This window comes from Mobula hypostoma, chromosome 13 (assembly GCF_963921235.1).
Source record: "Mobula hypostoma chromosome 13, sMobHyp1.1, whole genome shotgun sequence".
NCBI lineage: Eukaryota > Metazoa > Chordata > Chondrichthyes > Myliobatiformes > Myliobatidae > Mobula > Mobula hypostoma.
Window position 1 is genome coordinate 73,952,867 of NC_086109.1, and position 23,934 is coordinate 73,976,800.

Sequence of the window (23,934 nt, forward strand, 5' to 3'; positions counted from 1 at the left end):
ACTGCTTTATGAATAAGATGAGGAGAAATTTCTTCGCTCACAGGATGGTGAACCTTTGGAATTTTCTGCCCTCCGACGCCTTACAGACATCTCTAATTAAAATACATAATACCAGCCGTGATGATGGAGCTAGCTCCAAGGCCTATTCCTTCCTAGTTCACACATTCCTTTGCCAGGCTTACTGAGAGGTCCAAAAGATTGTGCTTTTTTCAGCTTCCTAGTTTATGTAATAATTTGTCTTTGAAAAAATATGAATATTTATTTTCTCTGTTTAGGTTAATTTCATATTGATTTAAGTTCAGTGGGTGGGAAAGAATGCAAATTCAGCACCAGTTTTTTTAGGATCTTTTCTTAGGGTACATAATTAATTAACCCACTTAACATTTATATTGTCGTTTGCCTTAAAATACATATGTACAGCATGCTTTAATGTGCCAGTGAAGTAACAGAGTGGGATTTATTATTATAGAATCTTATTTAGAGGGCTCCACGTGGGCATATGCTTTGTGAAAGTGAGATGGTTTCTTTTCCGCTGCTATTGCAAAAAATAACTAGCCAAAATCTTTCTCAATACTTTCACTGATGCAAAGTCACTCATGGGCAGACTGTTTGACCATCACATTAACAGCAGAATGACAGAGCACCTTTACTCTCAAATCGTAGAGCGCAGACTCCCGGGCTATGATGCTATTGGTCCAGATCAGAAGTTGTGCGGCTCTGATTTGACGCATATGATTGGTGGGGGTATCCTCCACGTGGGCGTAAACCATCCAATTGCAAGGCGCCACACTCTGACTCCGGGTGCTTCCGTCTCTATTGCTCTTTCACTTTGCCATCGCTCGGGGAAGTAGAGGCTGGCGGCCGTGTAGAGTAGTGGTACTGAGGAGTGAGCTCACACGAAGCCGCAGCCATGATCCGCTTTCTGCTCCTTGCCTGTACTGTCGGCGCGTCGCTGGCTAGCGACGTGATCGAGCTGACGGACGACGACTTCGAGGATCAGATCGACGACTACGACTTGGCGCTGGTCGAATTCTTCGCTCCCTGGTGAGTCTCCAGGGTGCGGTGGCCCCCGGACACTCCTGTGCTGCTGACCGCTGTTTCCCTCTGGTGAAGCCCGACCTGACGAGTCCGTCACTGAAAGGTGTCCGACTCCTGGACGTTGCCCCCATTTCCTCTACCCCTTCCCCCCTCCCCCTCAGAATGGGGGTCTCTGTTGTGTTGCCGCTGACTGCGCTGTGACGCGTTTTGTGTTGGAGTGCCGCTCAGTTTACCACAGGGATCTAGTTACCGCATGGGGGAAAAAAAGGTGCGTTAGGTTAGAGCCCGGTTAATAGATCCCATCCATGCAACGGGTGGGTGTGTTAGTTCTCTGCGGTGTGCGGGCAGAGGATTTCGGGACTTGTAGTTCTCCTGCTTGTGGGTTATCGGTTGTCGGTCGCAGTTTAAACTACAATACCCAGCGTGCCCGGCTGCGGCGCACTGTCGTGTTGCCGCCGCATTGACAGCGGAAATGATGAACGCACCTCTCGTGGCGAGTGCTGATTGGTTCTCGAGGAATCGGTGGCCAGCTCTCATTGGCTCGTCGTTCCTCTGCCAGTCGCGGGTGCAGATGCAGAGGCTAAATGGTGGCGGGGTTCTGTTCCGGGCATCTGTGCAACCTCCGGGACACTGACCTAGCTACATTTCTGGCAGCACGGTAGAAACCATGAGGCACCGAAGAAATTTATCAAATGGAACTCGTTAATCATTTATCCCCATTCCTTGTGTGATAAAAATATGGATTATATTATGAGCTGGTAACAGATACAAATGTGGTATTACTGTCTGGTTCATGGGTAGGCAACCAGGACAAATGGTGAATTCAGCAATGCAAAACGTGTACAAGTGATCTACTTGTAAGTGGCATGACCTGAACGAAAACAGCACATTGACTTCAATTCAGTAGACTGTAGTCTTTCCTCTTGAAAAACCACTATAAGGGGCATTATTTGCCTTGTGGATTACAACAGTGAAAATTTATGGTTCTTTTCTGTTCACGGGTTCTTTGTAGAGATAGAATGAACAGGTTCAACTTGATTCCATTTGTGTTAAGTTACTCTTTAATGACCCAGAGGCAGAATCTGGTAGCAATTTCTTCTGGTAGGGTGCAACAATTTGTACACATTTTTACAGAAACTGTTTACTGGAACATTTCTTATATAAAGTTACCTTTTCCATGAAAGGCAGTGTACCAGTTGCTTTCCCTATATTCATATTTTGGTGATTCTTGGATGAAGACTTTAGATTCTTCTGAGCACACAGCCTTGAAATCTACTGTTGGATTTTTTTTTAGTAGCATGCCATATTGGTGTTTTTTTTTGCAGTTATATTTTAGCTGCATTGTACTTACTTAGCCATTTTCCACATTTTAAAAAAATTCGTCATTCTCTTAACACATACGACCACCTAGATTTTTGTATTAGGTTAGTCTCAATCAGCTCCTATTCATCTGCAGCAAACGTGGTCATGAAATAGTAAACTCTAATGGAAAATGGAGAACTGGTCCCGTGCATGATAATTTTCAGTATTCCTCAAAATAGGACTTCCTAAAAATCTTTATAATGTAAAAATCAGATCTTTCTGCTTCCACAGCCTCACTGAGAGTAATTTACGTCACTGTTTACTTGGTGACAGATATGTTTTGAAATGAAACTCCCAACCAGTACCATCTTAGATTCTAGGTACAGTATACATATTCTGATTTGATTAAATTGTGTTTGCAAATGGTTTGTCACTAACCAGAATCAGGTTTAATATCACTGGCACATGTCATAAAATTTGAATAGTTATATATAGTATTGTAATTTATAGTTTTTGCAGTATTGCACTCTGCTGCAAAGCAAATATATACAATAGAAACATATATAAAACAAATACAGCAAGCCACCTCCTCTGGTGGTAACACTGAGAAGAGGACATACCCTTTGTGATGGATGCCGCCTTTTTGAGGCAGCAAATTTTGAGCGTGACTTCGACGCTGGAGAAGGCTAATGTATGTGGAGCTGGCTGAGTTTTCAACCCTCTGCAGCTTTTTTCTTATCCTGTGCAGTAGCTCCCTCCATACCAGTTGGTCATGAAACATTAGAATGCACTTCAGAGTACATCTGTAGAAATTTGCTAGTCTAAGAAGATTTGGTTGTCATCACAATCTTAATTAAATATAGCCTTCTTGTGTTGGACCCAGGAAATTGAAACTGTTCACTCTCTCTACTATGGATCCCTCAAGTGTATTTTCTCTTGCCTTCTATTTCATGAAGACAACAGTCAATTCCTTTGTTACACCACTCAACCAGCTAATCTCACGCTTTGTCTGCCTTCTGCCAACAACTGTTGTGTCATTGGCAAATTTATAGGTGGTCCGAGAGCCAGTGGGATTGTACCTATTGTGGCAAACTGCAGTAGGTCCATCCTAAGAAAGCCATTGTATCATTTCTTTATCTTAGCTTTTAAAATTAAAACAAGTCCAATTCAATTGTTATTTCCTGCACTATAATTGTTCATATAACTCTTCTACATGACTTTCATGTAACAGAAAAATGGTTCTCTGCAAGATGGCATTCTGGTCAAAGAACATTGCTGAAGTTTGGACTACGATTTGTGTTCAGGAAACAATTTTGTAAAAGTTTTATTGAATTAATCCCTTTTTTAATTAATTCAGGATTCAAGTAATTGAAATTTTAATAATTTTGAATTGATGCAATGTTACTTTTGCTCAGAATATGAATCAATCTTCAGTTGGAAATTGGATGGTTTATGAATGTGACACGGAAAAGTAGATGAGGTGATAACTCATTTCTGTAAATAATGGAATGATGACTTGAGTGATAAATCAAGGGCTATGATTTCATACTCTGGTCGATCTGTTTATGATTTTGGTCTATTGGTTATGCCAGAAATGGGATAATTTAAAATATTTTGCCTGTTTGGGAGTTTTGATATATGATCTCCATTGTAGTGTCACAGCAATTTTTTTGTTCTGTGTCTCTTGTCCAGCCCTTTATCTAGTATGAAGCATGTTGCAGTGGTGCAAGTATTGTGTAGGGTGAAGGGGTAAAAATGTATTCTGACCCCTCTCAGGCACCATTATGTTAATCTATGCACTGTTCCATTAAATAATGAGTCATAAGAGGACGTGGCTAATGTGTGTGTGTGACTCACAAATTTCAATAGGACCAAACCATTCACAGACTCTTCAGTAAAAGTTGGCACCAGACTGTAGTACTTGCAAACACTTTGCAACATTAATGCTGATTGTTCGTTGATGTCAGGGGAAAATAAAGTAAGATATTGACCCATAAGAGAGTTGGAGATTTGGACAGATGGCCTAATTTGTGCAGATAATAAGGTCTTGAAACCAGTCCACAACCAAATGCAGCAAGAGTGGACAATATCCAGATCTGGGCTGACGTGTGCCACAATAGCTCTTGCCACCTGAGTGCCAGGCTGTGATGATACCCAACAAGAGCAAGACTCAAGTCAGAAGTATGATTAGATTCAACTTTATTGTCATTGTGCCGAGTACAGATACAAAGCCAATGAAATGCAGTTAGCATCTGAATACTCTCCACTTGCCTGGATGAGTGCAACTTTAACAATGCTTAAGAAACGCAACATCGTACAGGACTTAGCAGCTGCCTGATGTGCATCACGTCCATCCACTTGTTGGAGAGGTTTGCACTGCTTAGATATTTCAAATACGTGAAGGCAATAAGAAATTGTTTCTTTTTTCTGGTTGCGTTATGTAGTTGGAAGGGGTAACTGTAGAAATTATAATTTTAAAATGTCCTTTAACAGCCTTCTTGCTACTAGTAACACTTGTTTAGGTATCAGCAATAACTAAAGTGCTCCAGATCGCTGTATTGTGTTGGCCTGTGATGAAGTTGGCCCTTATTTTATGCAGTGCCCCCAGTGAGAGCTTGCCGGAAAGTGATTGTATAATTTAGTGTTGAGGTTCTGCATGACAACAGAGTATCTGCACATGTATACCTTGGAAAGTGAGTGCAAGACAAGCAGATCAACTTAAGCTGCTGATTTTCTTCTCTTGTTTAATATTCTCCCCATTTATTTTAATTTTCTTTTGAGCTTTAATTCCTTTTAATCTTTTCAATTTTCCAAATAGGTTGCAAAATAGAATTACATATTATAATTATCTTTTTATGAACAGCTTCTTCAAGATCCCATTTTGATTCGTTTGTGGCTGTTTAAACTTCAGTTATCTTGGGGAAGCAATTTTTTATAAATTGTGAAATCGCCATCAGTTTGATTCATTAACTCCCTGGTTTTAAGAGGTGCAAAGCATCTTAATTTCTCAAATAGACAATCCCAGCAGGAGTGGTGGTCGGAGAATGGGGGTAGGAGGCCGGGTTGAGGAGCATCTGAGAGAATCAACAGCAAGGAAATAGATGATGGGATTGCTCTGAGTGCTGGCATAAATTTGATGGTTTTAGTGACCTTCCAGAGGGTAGAACAGTTGTGTAGTTATCTGAACTGCTGCCTCATATCTTCATGAGACAGCACAGAAATGAGGCCTTTGGCCTATTACATCCAGGCTGACCTTTTCCCTTTAATCCCATTTACCAAAGTCATATTTATTTACTACCCCTCGACCATCAGGCTTCTGAACCAGGGTGATAAATTCATTTACCCCATCATTGAACTGTTCTCGCAACCTATCAACTCACTCTCAAGGACTCTTCATCTCGTGTTCTCGATATTTTTTTGATTAGCTTTTTTTGGGTCTTTTACACATTAGTTGTCTTCCCTGCTGATGCAATCTTCAATTGATTCTATTATGGTTATTGGATTTATTGTGTATGCGCACAAGAAAGTGAATATTATGGTTATATATGGTGACCTACATGTACTTCAATAATAAATTTACTTTGAACTTTATTTAAGTGCCTACCTAAATGTCTTTTAGACTGATTTTTAAAAAAATAAATATCTTATTATCTTGGGAAAATATTCAGACTCTATCATACCTATACCTTTTATAATTTTATGTACCGCTATCAGTTCACTCCTTGGCTGCCTCCTTCCTAGGACAATCAAGTTCATCTTATCCAATCTCTCCAGTCCTGGCAACATCCTGTTGAATCTTCAGTTTTCTGTCCAATGCCACCACATCCCCCTTTGGTGTGGCAACCATATACTCCACCTAACAGTTTAACCAGTGTTTTGTAATGTTATTTGGTTTCTTCAGTATCTCTGTTCTGGTCCTGACTTCTACTCTGCCTGTATAATTTCTGCATTCTCTCTGTAACTATGCGATTGTCTCTTCTTATTGCTGTAATTCACTCGTGTATCCCAAAGATTTCTTAGCATGGTAGATCAGTTGGGGACTGTAATTAGTGTGGTAATGTGGTTGTCATCAGATTGAATGTCATAAGGAAATTTGAAATGCTCATCACATCTACAGCAATGTTTCAGGACAATAATCTTTCATCACAAAACCCAAATTTGTCATGTTATTTTTGTGTCTGTTTCCTTACAATATTTGAAAATCTTGATTCAACCTAATAGTGCAAATGAGTAATTGTGTCAGGTATCTGCTAGTTCTAATAAGTCCTTCACTCTTTGCAGGTGTGGCCATTGCAAACGATTGGCCCCAGAATATGAAACTGCTGCCACTAGGTTGAAAGGAAAAGTTCCTCTAGTTAAAGTGAGTTATTGAGGCTCTGCGTGAACTGAATAATTGCTAATTGTGATATATTATGTGTTGAAATAATGTTAGTTTTTAAACAACTGTGCCATGCTGCTTAAAGATTTATACCAAGTTATGGTAAAGTTATTCAAAAGAGACACTAATTATGAAACAATATTTGCTAACAATGATGGCTGAAATATGCACGTACTTTGTAATATTAGCTTGATTTTACAGTTTATATAGGATAGGACCAGACATTTTAAAAACTAAATTAGGATATATCAATATGCTGTATGCTTAAATTCTATTCTATTGGTTTTCTCCTAAAGTTAATGAACAAAAGCGCACATCAGAGTTAAATTCTGGCATACTGGACCAAGAACATCACTAGAACTGCTTTGTTAATTTATTTCTCTAAATCTGCAGGACCATTATGGTTTGGTGAAAATGGAAGTCACATTTTGGATATGAGATGAGGAAATCATAAGCTTTTTTAAAAGATCTGACAGAATATTGTTCTTTGTGAATAATGTTATTTGGAAGAACTTTTATTCTGATAGGGTGGTTAGTTTAGAAATTTAAGGACAAGACTATCAAAAGACACTTAAAGGAAGTGTCTTAATGTAAGGAGTAGTTATTATATTTTAAGTGTTCATACTTTTAATCTTGTGTCGTAAACAAACTATAGATATCCTTTCCATGTAGGAAAATATCTTTGGAATTTTACTTATGTGTAATATTGAATTTGTATTTTCAAGCATTTCAGATAAGTGGATTCTGATGTGCTATATTTTGATTCCACCAAGGTTGACTGCACTGCAAATTCAAACACATGTACCAAGTATGGAGTTAGTGGGTATCCAACTTTGAAGATATTCCGTGATGGTGAAGAATCTGGGTCTTATGATGGTCCTAGAACAGCAGGTATGACTCTATAATGCTTGGGAGCTAGTGCTTGATAGGGAATTTGGGTCACTATATACTCTGGTTTAAACCTTGATTTGCCTATCAAGTTGCTAATGGCGTTTCTTTCCATTTCTAAGGCAGCTACCTGTTCTTGCATCCTTCTCCCATCTATGTTATTTTGCCTGTGTATCCCTCTTTCTGTTCCCTTAAATCCATTACTATTTACTCCCTCAACTCTGAAGTAGTTCACCATGCTTTACGTTTGATAGCTAGGTGAATGGAACAATCTTTGCTTTGTTACTGAGGTTCAACCATTTACAATACGTGCTTCTCATTCTGTTTAAATATGGTTATTGCCATTCCTCAGGAAATTATTCTTGTGTCTTTTCATATATGCTGCATTTTTTTCCATCAGGGAAAGTGCCTTTATTTCCATGTATATTTGGATGCATCCAATTGAAATTTTCCTTCGTAAACACGAGGAATTCTGCAGATGCTGGAAGTTCAAGCAACACACATCAAAGTTGCTGGTGAACGCAGCAGGCCAGGCAGCATCTCTAGGAAGAGGTACAGTCGACGTTTCGGGCCGAGACCCTTGGTCATGACTAAGGGTCTCGGCCCGAAACGTCGACTGTACCTCTTCCTAGAGATGCTGCCTGGCCTGCTGCGTTCACCAACAACTTTGATGTGTGTTGCTTGAAATTTTCCTTCATCTGTTTTTCCTACAAATTTTGGAACAGCTACAGTCCAATCTTTGTATTTAAAAACAAACTACTACTTCCGATTCCAATCCATACTCAGGCGTGATCTCAAACCTCCATGAAAAGATTACACTTCTCTAGCTCCATAATATTGTTCAGAATCAGAATTCTCAGAGTTGAGTTTATTATCACTGGCATGTGAGGTGAAATTTGTTTGCCATATCGAGGCATTTTTTGTACCATCTAGCTGGCATTTGGATCTGTGCCTGAACCAAACACATATCCAGTCCTGCACTCATCACTCCTATTCTTGCTAACCGTCTTTCTTCAGTGCCTGATCTCCTCATGTCACCAGTTAAAACTTGTAGCCTTTTCCTCTAGTTGCAACAAGGCATTTCAAGTACTTTTCATTCCTTTGTCTCTGACTTGTTGTGGCCTTGTATAAAATGCCATCTGGTGAAAGATCAACTGTTCTGAGTTTGTATTCCAAGGCTGACTTCTCTGTAGTAACTTACCTTTCTGATACATTTGTACAGATGGTATTGTCAGCCATTTGAAGAAACAAGCAGGACCCAGCTCTGTTGAACTTAAAACACTGGAAGAATTGGAGAGTTTTATTAATGATGCCGATGCCTCAGTTATTGGTACGTAGCTGCTTGTAAAATTCAGTTTAAAAAAAAAAGTTAGTTTTTAGATGCTGTAGAAAGCAGCATATTCTTTACAATGGTGGTATTTAATGGTGGCGTGGAGTTAGTGAGTTCACTGGAATAAAGTGGGCATGTCCAGATGGTTTGATATTTAGATGCAGAGGGACAAGGGAATTGTCATTCAAATTGACATTTGTCCCTTTGGAATTCCTGACTAGAATATTTTTATGGAAGATACAAATTGTTATTTAATCGAGCTAGAAGAACTTCATCTGTGTAGTTAATCTTAAGGTGTGCATATTTTCTGTGCTATCACTGGCATCCAAATGTTCCGGCCTTCTGTTTTCATCTACAGCTTGTTGGAAACGGGAATATTTTTTCTGACTCTGAACTTTAAACTTGGTACGTTGGTAGAGGAATACGGTGTACAGTAAAGAGAAAGCCATAAATGTATATTGTGAAATCTGTTTCTGATGCTGATTTCCCAATGGTTAATTAGTTTGATTTTAGTATTAATATATGCATGCTTATTTTGCAGGTTTCTTTGCTGACCCTTCTAGTACATCGCAGGCAGATTTTCTTAAAGCTGCAAGTGCATTGAGGGAGAGCTACCGATTTGCACACACCAACACAGAAGAACTAATTAAGAAATATGACATTAAGGATGAGTATGTACTGACATGTATCTGGGAAAATCTAATTCTGACTAACAAGCAGTAATACAGTAGAGTCCTTTGTCTACATGCTTAGCTCCTTGCATGTGTATTTTAGTGGGTTTTCCTTTTTTTGCTGTTTTAGTATCATTAAACACCATATAAGTGGATTCTTTCTCCATATGGAAAGTTCCTTTCTAATATATTAGTGTCTGAATATTTGCTGTTGTTTTGCTGAATTTTAAAGCATTAACAATGTTTAAAATAATTTTAAAATTGCATTGTGAATACTCTTCTTCACTTCCATTTGTTTCTCAGAGCAACTTTTTAATCTTTAAGTGGAAGACCATTTTATCTTGGTGAACATGAGTTTCAGTGATTACTCAGATCTATGTTGGCAGTGATCAAATTTATCTTACTGAAAGCTTGTCAATCTGTGCTAGAATTTCACTTTAGAAATTCAGTTCAAAGTTGTAATTGAAAAGTGCTATTTTTATTTGGATTATGATAGATGTTGCAGATAGATGGAAAGTCCTTGTCTGGTGAATCTTGAACCAGGAGCTAATCCTGGAACTCTTTTATTTAGAACTGAGAGGAGCTTAAATTGTACTGTGGGTTATGAAGTTTTGGAATTTAGTGTCTTGGTACTGTGGATACGAAGTCAGTGGATGTGTTACAATCACATGATTTTTTTTTTGTATAGGGACATAAAGTGAGTGTAGACCTGAAATTTGTTCAGCCATGGTCTTATTGTATGGGAAGGAGGTCCCTGCTGTTGCTGCAGGATTTTGCTCTATAATGAATGTATGGAATGTCAGCTATTGCTTAGTTAATAGCACTGCTGTCTGAGTTCGGAAGTTGTGGGTTAAAAATACAGACACTTAAATATTAAAAATTACACCAGCATTCCATGTATAATTATAGTATGTACTGAATTTCAGTTAGACATTAAACGGAATCTGTGGGCAAAGTTCTTTTGAAGAGAAACCGGTCATGTTGTTCTGGCATGAACATCTCAATCCCCTGTGATTTGTTTTTATTAGAAAAGTGCACAGTGGGGCAGCAATACAGCCTACCCTTTCATGCCACGATGGGGAATCTGAAACAAACAATTGCGCAGTATGAATAAACATGCTGTTGTTGACTGAAAAGCAACATGGAGGACATTATTTGACTTTTGAACCTTGTCAAATAATTCTGCAGAGCCTTAGATAATTTTTTTTAAATCGCCAGCTTTGTATCTTTGGTTGTTGGGGAAGGTAAATTGTTCTGCTCATTTTGTAATGCTTAGGTGGATTAGCAATTTTAAATTCTTAGATTTTTAAATTAGTAGTCATAATTTTTTCACAGTCAACCAGGGCTTTTTCCTCTACTTTGCAATTAGTACTTGAAACCCAAGTTGTTTCCCAGTTGGTTATTTGTTGATGATTGTAAATCTGCTTTGAAGATCAAAATATTTTAAAATGGGAATGACTAAGTTTTGAAAGTTTTAACTGTCGCAGTAAAATCCTGCATCTCGACAGCTACATTTCATGATAAGAAGAGTAGAAACTATTTCAGAAGGATTTCCATTAAATTTACTACTAATTAAACCTTTTGCGATAACAAAACTAAATTCAGTAGAAAATTGTGTTTAGTTTATGTGGTACTGGTTCTCTTGCTAATTATGAGTATTAAATATCTGCTTTGTTTATTTTTAAATAGAGGCGTTATCTTGTTCCGCCCTCCAAGATTAGCAAACAAGTTTGAGAGCAGCACTGTTCAATATACAGAAGCAAAATTCTCAAACGCAAAAATAAAAAGATTTGTTCAAGACAATGTGTAAGTTCAAATCCTATTTTCAATTTTATGCTGATGTTTGTATGTTGCATGTTTTCTCGAATTGCAGAGAAAAGGATAAATAATGTTGCTATGTTCATAGTCAAATTAATGAGCTTCAAAACTGAAACTGAAAGGAGAAAAAAGTGCAGTAAATTGCTTGTGGTTGATTATCCCCTTTGTGTTGGTATTTCATAAAACTGCTTTCTATTTCACCTACTAACTAGACCACTAACCTGAAGAAATGATTTATTTAGCCGTTTGCTAAATTTTATATTTTGGTTTTAAGTTTTTGAAGTGACTCTTTATTACGTCTCAAGTCAAAATCCTGGACATTCCTTATCATTAGTGTAAATTTTCTTATGTTTTTGCTATTTCCCGGTTTCATTTTGTGTATACCTTCTAAATGTGCATTTCTTTAAAATTCAACTTCAACCTTGTCTGGCTTATCCTCTCTATTTTTAAATAGACCTGCCATTCTCATCACTGTCTAAGCCTCTTAAACAATTCTTGTTTCCTTGATTAGATAATTAGTAATCAGTAATAAATCTGATATGTTGCTTCTTGTGGAGATAAATGAAGGAAAAAATGGAAATTCGGGGTTTGCTACTAATCATTAAACTGGAAAGGAAATGGTCTGGGAATAAATCTAGTGGATTTGATCTAGAACACTACCAGCTCTGCTCCAATATTTCATCATCTTTGTGTGCATAATTGATTGCATGCAATTATGTTGCATGTAATCGTGTTACGAAGTATTCTTAATTAGTTTTAAACTTGTATTTAAGATCTGTTGTGATTTCTGTTTAGCATTGTGTAATAATTTTTGACTAGGTATATAAAAAAAATTAATACATTTATGTTCATTTGCAGTTTTGGTATCTGTCCCTTCATGACTGAGGACAACAAAGACCAATTAAAGGGAAAGGACCTGCTGGTAGCATACTATGATGTAGATTATGAAAAGAATCCAAAAGGTTCCAACTACTGGAGAAATAGGTACTTGCTCCATGGCAAATGGATGGTTCAAGCGTTCAAATCCCTTCTGTTTTTATTTGCATTCCAACATGTATAATGTTTACAATATCTGACTTCTGATTTAATTTTATTGTGCCATCCAATCAAGTTTTAACCAACTTCATAGGGGAAATATATAAGATTGAATCAGTTTATAGAATTCATCCTCCAGATCAGGCATTCCCAACTTTTTTTTTGATATATATATATATGTCATGGACCAAATACCATTGAGCAAGGAGTCCATGGACCCCAGGTTGGGAACATCTCTAGATTGAATCTAGATTAGGTGATAATGAAATACAGCTGGCCTTCCAATTAATTGATAGATTTATCAATTACTTCAAGTCTGAATGATGGCAACAATATAGGACTGTGCATAAATAAAATATGCATGTTTACTTTGGATGTTGGTATGGACTTGGTTTTGAGGAATTGGCTTAAGTCTAAGTGATCAATGAGCATTCTTAGACAATCAGTATTGAAAACACTCTTGGCTCTATATGTTATGCTGCATTTAACCGTCAAGAGTTTTCATTATGGATACATCAGAAACAATTTACATGTGTCCTACAAACTAGGATAGAAAGATGTGGATATTGACTTTTAGGCTAAACAGTATTTTCAGGCTCTGGCATTGTTCAGTTTCTAATCAGTGCTGACTTAAGTGGACCAAGCTCTTCTCAGTATTTGATGCTTGGTAAGAACCCCTGTTTTTAAATTTGTATTGTCTACCAGTGTAATTTTGTCTTGCATTAGGTGTTGGAGATGAGGAATAAGGAGAGGGGAAGGTTGGGATTTGCTTCTCAAAATATCTTGTTTCAATTTGAAGCTCTAAAATAATTTTGAAGATGGTAGAGTGTGTAACGGTAGCAGAGCAATTAGCACAAAGCTATTACGGCTTGGCAGGGTTGGAGTTCGGAGTTCAATTCTGGTGTCCTCTCTGTAGAATGTATGTTTTTACTCCGGGTGATCCGGTTTCCTCCCACAGTCCAAAGGTGTACTGGGTGGGTTAATTGGTCATTGTAAATTGTCCTGTGATTAGGTTAGCATTAATCGGGGTTACCTGGGACGGCGCGACTCAAATCTGTGCAGTATAGCTAGAGTAATGGATATGTTGAGGGTGGGAGAAGTACTATTACGTAATTTGCCCCTTGTTGCTCCAAGCACAAGTATTCGCGGTGCGTGTAATATTTATCTCAAATGAACTTGCCCATATTTGATGGAATGAGCTGTGTTTAAGCAAAGAAAGGCCGGTTGGCCCATGGCCATGTGGCTCATCAGGTACTTTTTCTTGGTGATTTATGTGCTTATCGTATTAAATGCTGTGAGAGTACCTGACTCATCTGCCCAAGCAGATAGTACATTCTGGATTCCAGCCACCCTCTGAATGAAAGCATTCTTCTTGCCCCTTCCCCAAGTCTTCTTGGAAGAAGTGATATTGAACTATATAATTCATGTTTGAAGTTAGCTTTCATTGTACAGTAATATTCTAACATGGTGCATAGAGTGTTTAGACTTCTAAACTTTTGTTTTTATTTATTCTAATTGTACAGAGTGATGAAGGTTGCTCAGAAATTCCTGGAAGCTGGTGAAAAACTGCACTTTGCCATTGCCAGTCATAAAACCTTTGGCCATGAGCTCTCAGAATTTGGCTTGGATACTGTCAGTGGTGACATTCCTGTAGTTGCTATTAAAACAGCAAAAGATGAAAAATATGTGATGCAAGAGGAGTTCTCGTAAGTATCATAAATCAGATATGGAAGCTAGCTGCTTTTTGTCTTCTGTGACCAAGAGTCACGAGTCTCGGTTATAGGAGAAATGCAAAATTTTGGCATTTTAGAATCTAGTTTTCTTTGTTAAACTAGGTTTTAAAAAGCTTGTCTTTGTACTAAGTGATGAATACTTCAAATTAAATGGCTTGAGATGGTTGTGTAAATGTAACACGAGACCGTGTAGGCAATGTTCCCTCTTAATTATTTTTTACATCTGAGCAGGAAATTTTTACATGACCTGAAAACTGCATGGCACTTTAATAAAACATATAAAAGAAAATTCCAGCCACGCAGCTTAGAGGGGAACAGAAGAAGTAGGAATCTAGGCTGCTTTCTTCAACACAAGGATGCAAAATCATAGCTGGTACCCTGAATTTTGTCGACTGAAGGAAAGCACTCCTGAACAGGGAGTTGATTTACATCACTGGCACCATCATGGAACTGTGGAAATATGGTATGTTAGGTTGGGGGGAGGGTACCTCATGGATGGTGACGATTGAGATGGATGGTTGTGCTAATGGGGCGTAGTCAGGGATTTGAAGGGGTTGGACCAGCTAATTTCAGACTCCTTTAGGGTATTAGCAATAGAGGTAGTAAACTATCATAAATATGTAAAGTTAAAGGTTGCATCTACAGTAAGATGCATACTCCTATTTCTGGCTGTTGCCCAGACTGGGTGTTACCCTTAGCTACAAAGCAAGACACTGCCCTCCAGATGTAACTTGCGTCCATGTTCTCATGAGCCTTACACACAATATTACTATGCATACTTAACGACTCTGCATGTCCTCTAACCACCCATACTTGGATTCCAGTCTGAGAATAATTGTTGGGTTTCCCTGCATTTAATTCAATCTTCTATAATGAGAGTTACTGCTTGGGTGCAGAATGTTAATATACTATAGACAATTTTAAAAAGTCTGGTACATTAAAGGTTCTTTGTAGAATTACTCATTGTCTTTTGATTGCTGATTAGCTACTTGTCAAGTTTCATGGACCTAAATATAATAGATTTTTACTGTAGTTGTGCAGTAGTTCACTGTAAGAGTTGTTCAATTAATACACCATAGTTAAAAATAACATTTTGTAAGTTATTGTTCAGAGACCTCCTTTTGCTTCTAGGCGTGACGGAAAGGCATTGGAGCGTTTTCTTGAGGACTACTTTGCTGGTAAACTGAAACGTTACTTGAAATCTGAGCCGATCCCGGAGACGAATGATGAACCGGTTAAGGTTGGTCTCCAGAAAACTAGAATTCATTTTTTATGTGAAAATTAATTTTCTTGGTAGCATGGTGAATTTATGCTAGGTTTTAAATGTTTATCAGTACTATTCAGGACTGAAAATTGCATTAATAATATTGCTAATTTTCATATCTTCTGAAACTGCCCAAACAGTGGGTGTTTTTAGAGATTTAACAGGAACTAGTGGATTTGCTTCTCCCAGTATGACCAGCTTGGAGTTAAGTGGCTGGCGAAACCTGCTTCTATTGACTATCCGTGATTTCTCTAATTGGTAGTAGGTGGATGGCAATAGGCTACGTTATGATGGTTTGGAATCACAAATCCAAATTGGCTGATGATAGCAAGCTTTTCTGTTCTATGGACATGAATGAATAGAGGATTTTTAAGATCTGAGTAATTTGTGCTTGTCCTTTCTTGGTACTAGCTTTTTATTTTAGATTTGATATATTAGCTCAGCTTAATCTTGCTGACTGTTTACTCCCGCAGTTGCTTATCTGCTTTTAAATGTTTCTCTTTTAACAGGTTGTAGTAGCTGAGAGCTTTGATGATATTGTAAATGATGGAACAAAGGATGTCTTGATTGAATTTTATGCTCCCTGGTGTGGCCATTGCAAGAGCCTTGAGCCCAAGTATAAAGAGCTTGCAGAGAAGGTTAGAATCTATTCTATTGTCTTCTCTGATTGTGAAAGTGGATTTTTTTGCACTTGTATTTTTTTTAAATGGCTTGTTATGTTCTCTCAATCAGGTGAGCAGTGATTCCAATATTGTCATTGCCAAGATGGATGCTACAGCCAATGACGTGCCTTCACCGTATCAAGTTCAAGGGTATGATCAGTGAAAATGGCAAATTTTCATTATTAAATCAAATCTCCATTTGGAGCTGCTTCTGAATGTTTGTTTTAATATTTAGGTTCCCCACAATTTATTTTGCGCCAATGGGTAAAAAGAAGAATCCAAAGAAATATGAGGTATGTTTTGTCATATTTTAAAGTAATAAAATGGTGACTACATTGTTAGTTTTAGTGCTGAAGATTGTAGTGCCAGAGGAATGAAAGTTTAGCTCGTTACTCTTGGCTTTTATCATTATTCTTTTGGCAGACAGCTATATCCATTTAACAAAAAAACTTATTTGCCTGTGTCCAACCCTCTATATCCATTGCAATTTTCCTGTTCAATTTCAAAAACGAGCATCTTCTTGAAAAATCAAATGTGATCTCATCAAACATCTGATGAAAGTAAGTGGCAAGCTACAAAGTTGCACGCTATGCACAATCACACAAAATGGTTGTCTTTGCGATGGGATCAGAAATAACTTGCTCATCCTGCTTTTCTAATTTTTGCGACCACTCGGGTTTTTTGAGTGATTTGACACATTATGCAGATAATGGAATGAAATTTCTCCATTTGCTTTTCCCTCAGAAGAGTGTCCAGTCAACTCTTATAAATATAATGGGGTTATAGTTTCGGTGTTTCATTTTCCTTATTTCTGCCTCAGCTGGCCAGTAACTTGGAGTGCAAAGCTGCTACCAGATATGCTGTGACAACCTTTTGAAGAGAAATCCCCCTCCAGCTCTTTTTTTTTGTTTACCCTAACTTGCATTTCACTAGTAAAGCCTCGTAAGTTATGACTAATCTATCTTTCTACCAAGTAGGCAACTTCTTTTAGATTGCTAGAGCATAGGAAAATTTCCAATGCAAACTAGTGTTCCAACCTATGCATTATATAGCAACATACATCAAAGTTGCTGGTGAACGCAGCAGGCCAAGCAGCATCTATAGGAAGAGGTGCAGTCGACGTTTCAGGCCGAGACCCTTCGTCAGGACTAACTGCTGTTGTTTCCTGTTGTTTGTATTATATAGCAATATCATTTTACAGTGACTTGAGGCATGATACAGAAAGCAAAACATAGGTGGACAGAGGTTTGTGCAAGGGACTTGTGTGGCTTGAGTCAGATATTGAGAACTTAAAGGTAAAGTATAGTAGTTTTGGATGATCTTAACCATACCAGCTTGCTTAACACAGCTGGATCCTGGTTTCACTTGTACCAGATTGGTATTCTTTTCCCTCTTCATTCTTATTGTCTTTCTTCTGCTTATTATGGACAAGGACAGAAGTTGTCCTTCCTAAAATATATTTTCAGATTTGAAATGTAATCTTGCACCTGCTTTTACACTATGCACAATCACATTTCTTACAGCAAGGATGTACAAGCTGCTGTAAGTACTTGGTTGGTTCCTGAAGTAATATAAACACAACATTCCTTGGCACTTTCACATTTCTCAAATTGGTATAATGCTGACCAGGAATTTCATCATCATGCCCAATCTATTAGTACCTTACCACCAATCCAATATGAGTGATTCATGTTAATAAGTATTTGCTAGTTTGCTTTTCAACGTCTAATTATGTAAATAATAAAGGCATCAATTTCTAGCAGTTACTATTGAATATTTTTTAGGGAACAACTTGATCTTTTTCTCTAAGAAGTATACACAGCAACATTCTGGCTCCTACTGATAATCCTTTAGAATATAGGACCAGAATTAGGCCATTCAGCCTATCGTTTTCTTCGTCATTCCATTATGGCTGATTTATGATCCCTTTCTACCCTGTTCTCCTGCCTTCGTGTAACCTTTGACATCCTGACTAATCAAGAACTTATCAACCTCTATTAAATATACTTAATGACTTGGTCTCCACAGCTGTCTAGGGCAATGAATTCCACAGATTCGTTACCCTCTGGCTAAAGAAATACTTCATCTGTGTTCTAAATGGACATCCCTCTATTCTGAGGCTGTGCCCTCTGGTCTTAGACTCCCCCACTATAGGAAACATCCTCTCCATATCCATTCTACCGATGTCTTTCAATATTCAATAGGTTTCAATGCAACCTCCTCCATTCTTCTAAACTCCAGTGAGTATAGGTCCAGAGCCATCAAATGCTCCTCATATTTCAACCACTTTGTTCTCCTGGACTCTCTCCAATGTCAACATATCTTTCAATGGATAAGGGGCCCAAAACTACTTACAATACTCCACGTGTGGTCTAACCAGTACCTTATTGGTTAGCATTAACATTACATCCTTGCTTCTAGTTGTCTCGAAATGAATGCTACATTGCATTTGGCTTCCTTACCACCAGTTCAACCCTGCAAGTCATCCTTAAGGGAACCCTGCATGAGGTCTCCCTTTGCACCTCTGATTTTTTTTTTTGAATTTTCTCCATTTATAAAATAATCTACTACTTTATTCCTTCTACCAAAGTACATGACCATACACTTCCCAACAATGTATTCCATCTGCCACTTATTTGCCCGTTCTCCCAATCTGTCACAAATCCTTTAGTGGGCACCCTACTTCCTCAACACTACCTGCCTCTCCACCTATCTTCACATCATCCATAAACTTGCCCACAAAGCCATCAGTTCCGTCATCCAAATCCTTGGCATGTAACATGAAAAGAAGTGGTCCTAACACCAACTCCTGCAGAACCACTAGTCACCAGAGACCAACCAGACAAGGCCCCTTTTATTCCTACTCTCAACTTCCTGCTTGTCAGTCAATGTTGTAGCTTTCCTGTGATACCATCAGCTCTTGTTAAGCAGCTGCATGACCTTTTCAAAGACCTTATGAAAATCTAAGTATCGTAACTGGTAATTTCCAGTGTATAAGCTGACTCCCCCCCCCCCCCCATTTTCAAGGTTAAAAAATTGACTTTTTCATGTTACCTTTGTGTAAGCCAACCCCTTTTGTAGAGGTTTTTGATTTAACCAAAGAAGAATCTGGAAATTTTGTCAGCCAGTATCTGCTAAGAAAATAGGCCTACACATTATACAGCGTTATAAGCAAATTCTTAATAAATCAGGGAGGGAAGTTTTGGATTAGGTTCCCACTGGTAAAAAATTCTCTGAAATGTTTACCCCCCCCCCCAATGAAACCATTTAGCGCCCGTTGTAATCTCATTAAAACATAACACGGGGTGGCAGGATCAGTACGTGTACTCAGTATTGAGTTTGTGACCACCATGTACAAAAGATTAAAACGAATGCGATATGATGCTGGCTTCAAGCTGAAGGTTGTTGATTTTGCTAAAGGAATGAATAATTCTGCAGCTGCTAAGAAGTTTAGTGTAAACGAGAAACAAGTGAGAGAGTGGAGAAAGGCAGAGGACAAGCTGAGGGAAATGCTAAAGATGAAATGTGCAAACTGCGGGAAAACATGCCAGTGGCCAGAACTGGAAGAAAAAGTTTTAGGGTGGGTGAATCACCAGCGATCGTCTGGATACATTGCTACCAGAGAAATGATTGGAGTTCAAGCGTTGAAATGGGCTGAGAAACACCGTGAGGTCGAAAATTTCAAAGCTACACAAAGTTGGTGCACCCGATTTATGAATAGATGTGATTTTGTGTTGAGACAAAAAATAGATTGCTCAGAAGTTGCCGAGCAACCTTGAGAATAAGATTACAGCCTTCCAATCGTCTGTAATCAAGCATCGAAAGGCACATTCTTGCCCGCTCTCACTGATAGGTAACATGAGCGAGACACCATTGATTTTTCTGGCAACCACACTGTCAATCAGAAGGGGGAGAAAACAGTCCTTGTCAAAACAACTGGACACGAGAAGCAATATTTTACTGTCGTGTTAACGTGTATGGCTGATGGGACCAAACTACCATCGATGGTGATTTTTAAGAGGAAAAGATTCCCAGAGAAAGAAAAACTCCCGCGGGGTGTTGTTTACGTTCAAGAACACAGCTGGATGGAAGAAGCGGGTTGCTTGAAGTGGGTTAAAGAGGTGTGGCATCAACGTCCCGAAGGTTTCAGGAAGGAAAAGTCGCTACTTGTCTGGGACATGTTCAAGACGCACTTGTCGGGTGAGACAAAAGCAGCACTGAAAGCTGAAAATATGGACATTGCAGTCATTCCCGGTGGTTTGACGTCCGTGCTCCAGCCACTAGATGTGTTTAAACAAACCATTCAAAGAATTCTTGTGTCAAGTGGATTGAACGTTTGATGACAACAGTGTGTACAAGTAAATTGAGAAACAGAATGTGTTTTGTAGATCTTTTGTGTAGATTTCATAAGCGTTTGTACTTTCTTTTGTATTTGACTCAAAAACAGCCAATAAATACAATGTCTTCCGTGTGTCCGTTTTTCCAAAGTTGGCACTCTCTGTATAAGCCGACCCACTAATTTTAGGACCAAAATTTAGGGCCAAATTCTCGGTTTATACATTGGAATTCATGGTAAACAGCATCCTGACTCTCCTTTGTTTACTTTGATTGTTATTTCCAACAGATTTGTCATGCAAGAGTTCCCCTTAAGGAAATTGTGCTGACTTTGGCCTATTTTATCATGTGCCTCCAAGTACACACAAACATTGGCCTTAATAATGGACTCCCATCCTTTTATCAACCAATGAGGTCAGGCTAGCTAGCGGATAATTTTTTCTAATGCCTCCCCCCCCCCTTTAAATAATGGAGTGATATTTGCAATTTTCCAGTCTTTCAGAACAATTCCAGAATCTAGTGATTCTTGAACGATAATTACTAATACCTCCAATCTCTTATGCTGCTACTTTCAGAACTCTGGTCTAGGTAATTAATCGACCTCCAGACCTTTCATCTTCCTAAGCACCTGCTGTGCATGCTGCTTCTATTAGGAGATATTTTTAATGATAATCTGTTACTGGTAGTAGCCATTTGAGATAATTTATATGTGGCAAGGTGTAATGTCACAACAGCATCAATACTACATTTTTGTTTCAAGACTTCTCAACTTTGTATGGTTGATCTTAGTTTTAGGACAAATCTGCAGTTAGAAAGGTCAAGAGTTGATTTGAAATCTAGATCTTTTAATCTAACTCTGAACACAGTGTTGAGCAATGCAAAATGTGTCATCATTTCTCATGGCAGGTTAAATCCTAGTTAATCATATTGCCTAAATTGTGAAATACTGACAAGTGTTTTTCTAAATCCAGGGAGGCCGTGAAGTTAATGACTTCATAAGCTACTTGAAGAAAGAATCCACACATCCTCTGAATGCAGTGGTGGAAGAAAAGAAATCCAAGAAGAAGAAGAAGGACGAGGAAGCTCTGTAAATGACTGGAAACAGCACACTGCTAACATGGTTATGCAAGGATTAATTGGAGCCGGGGTTGGGTTTAGCGATTTGGTGGTGGTATAGTCACTTTCTAAGAGGGTCAGCAGTCTGCCATACCAGTTCCATTTCTGTATCAATTTTACGATGCACTATCAATGAGTTACTGATTCAAAAGGGGGCAGAAATTCAGGTTTTGTTTTGGTCTCATTTTGTACTGGTGAATGTTTTTGTACATTTTGAACAATAAACCCCTTTAAACCAAACTGATTCCAATGCACTATATTGCGGAGTAACTTGATAACATGATGTACATTTCAGTTTCATAACATCAGATGGGGTTTTAATTTCAATTCAAACAAGTGCAGGTACAGCCCTTCAAGCTTCTCAATGATAAATTTGAGTGATAGTTACAATACCAGAAACCAACTCACCCTGTCATCCGGTAGAGGTAGATATTAAGTGATAACATCAGTGACATCCTGTTTTCTAATTTCTTCCTGCCTGATTTGTTGAATGGTTAAATAATTGCATCTACTGATTGCTGCAGGAAATAAATGTCTGAACTGTAGCTTCCCTCTGAGTAATTTTGTGGATGATCTAAAAGTATACTACATATTAGTACAAACATCTATCATTGCTGTCTACTGGGTCTGTGCAAAGCAAGATTTGGGGTGGGTGTATTTGAGCATAGCCATGACTGGAGAATGTGGTTTTATTATAACCCCTCAACCTTTATTGTCTCCCTATTTTGGCATACCTTCTGATATAGGGTGGATTACTATCTTAAAATTGTTGGATGGTTGTTGTGGACAGATTTTTATGGCTGTCATTAAAATTATGTAAAAAAAAACTTAACCTTTCAAAAAGAGTGACATTCATCTTGAAGGTAATGTTCAGAAGTGGGGCAAATCAGTTGGCTTTAAGTTTAGTCTGATTATCACCCACCTGAGGTGTAACAATCCCGGAGTGCAGCGATAAAATGGTGTAATATCACTGCTCCATTCTTCAAACACATTAGACTACATCATTCATCGATCATCAATCATCCATGTCTTTCATTGATCAATAATTTGACAAGAAAATCTGCTACAGTTTGTAATTCCTGCCGCTCCTCCTCAAAAATGGTCAACATGGACTATTGCATAGGATAATTCTGTGGTTAGAAATCATTCTTCCATGCTGAATATAACACTTTAGAAAACGGTACCAGTTGGATGGAAATAAGAGAAGCTGGAAGACCTTGCTTAAGTGTAATGAGTAAAGTGTTTAATGTATTTTAAATAATCGAAAGGCTCCTAAATAGAAATACATTGCTAGTAGGTTTGGAGATGAGTTGATAGTCTTAAGGAGAATCTGGACATAGTGCTTGAAAGTGTGGTTGTGTTAAAATGAAATAAATACTTAAATGTACAGGGGTGAATGGAATTGGATAGGTGCAAGGAACAAGGAGCTGAATCTCCTGAATTATTGCAGAGCCATGCTTGTATTTGAGTTTAGGTGGTTAATAAGGCAGCTCCTTTGTGTTTTACCATACATAGCTGTCAGTGTACATACAGAGCAGATAAAGCTCTTAAATTATAGGGGGCCTAACAAAGCTTGACAATTCAGGAGGGAAATTGAGAAGTGGTGTATTGAACACCTGGACTGTAAAATGCTGGGTAAATTTCAAAATACCAAATTGGTTTAATGTTCAGATTGGGTAGCAAAAGGAGTTGAGATGTAGCTCACACTTAATGTAATTGCTTATTTACTTCTGCAACCTTGCCCTAACCATCTTAAACCCTTACAACCACTGTCATTTTGTAAATAGTTATGCATAAGTTTAATTTCAACTAGCCATACTTGGGAAAGCAGGAAGGCATTCTTGTCTTTGTGTTAGTGCACCACCTCTACATCTCATTTTGGGATGAATCAGATTGGTGGCAACCTTGTCATGAGATTTAAAAACTTGTTGAATAACTTGTTTCTAAAGAGCCCCAAAAGAGTATTCTGCAATTGTTCAAAAAGTCATTTGAAGATTAAATATTGCTGTATTAATAACTTAAATGCTTTGGAATAAAAACCCATATTAAACAATTGACTGAGTGATATATAACCTTGGAATTAAACTGAATTCAATCACTTTAAAAATATTTGTAATGCACCTTGGCTCAAAAGGTCAAGCAATGTGGTGACATGAAAATCATCAAGACTTGAAACAAAATGAAGTTTTCAACCAGACTTGAGATCTTGTCAAAATTATGGCTATATTACATGTATACAAATCAATTTAAGCATGTTAAATCAAAAAATTTGCAGCACATTTTGAACTTAATTTTTATTTTGGTCCAGCATTACTGAAGTACTAAAACATTTGAAAGTGATGAATGTAAAAAACTAGAAACTAT

At 38.0% G+C, this 23,934-nt stretch overlaps 1 protein-coding gene across 1 annotated transcript; it reads left to right on the forward strand.

Annotated features, from left to right (window-relative positions):
• The first annotated feature begins 791 nt into the window (after positions 1–791).
• Positions 792–21,815, forward strand: LOC134355675 (protein disulfide-isomerase A3-like). Its single transcript, XM_063065942.1, has 13 exons — positions 792–1,044; positions 6,622–6,700; positions 7,492–7,609; positions 8,829–8,936; positions 9,478–9,607; positions 11,297–11,413; positions 12,284–12,409; positions 13,984–14,166; positions 15,325–15,433; positions 15,967–16,095; positions 16,190–16,269; positions 16,355–16,412; positions 21,426–21,815. The coding sequence occupies exons 1-13, from the start codon at positions 911–913 to the stop codon at positions 21,543–21,545; spliced, it is 1,491 nt and encodes a 496-aa protein (XP_062922012.1). The 5' UTR covers positions 792–910; the 3' UTR covers positions 21,546–21,815.
• Positions 21,816–23,934: the final 2,119 nt, after the last annotated feature.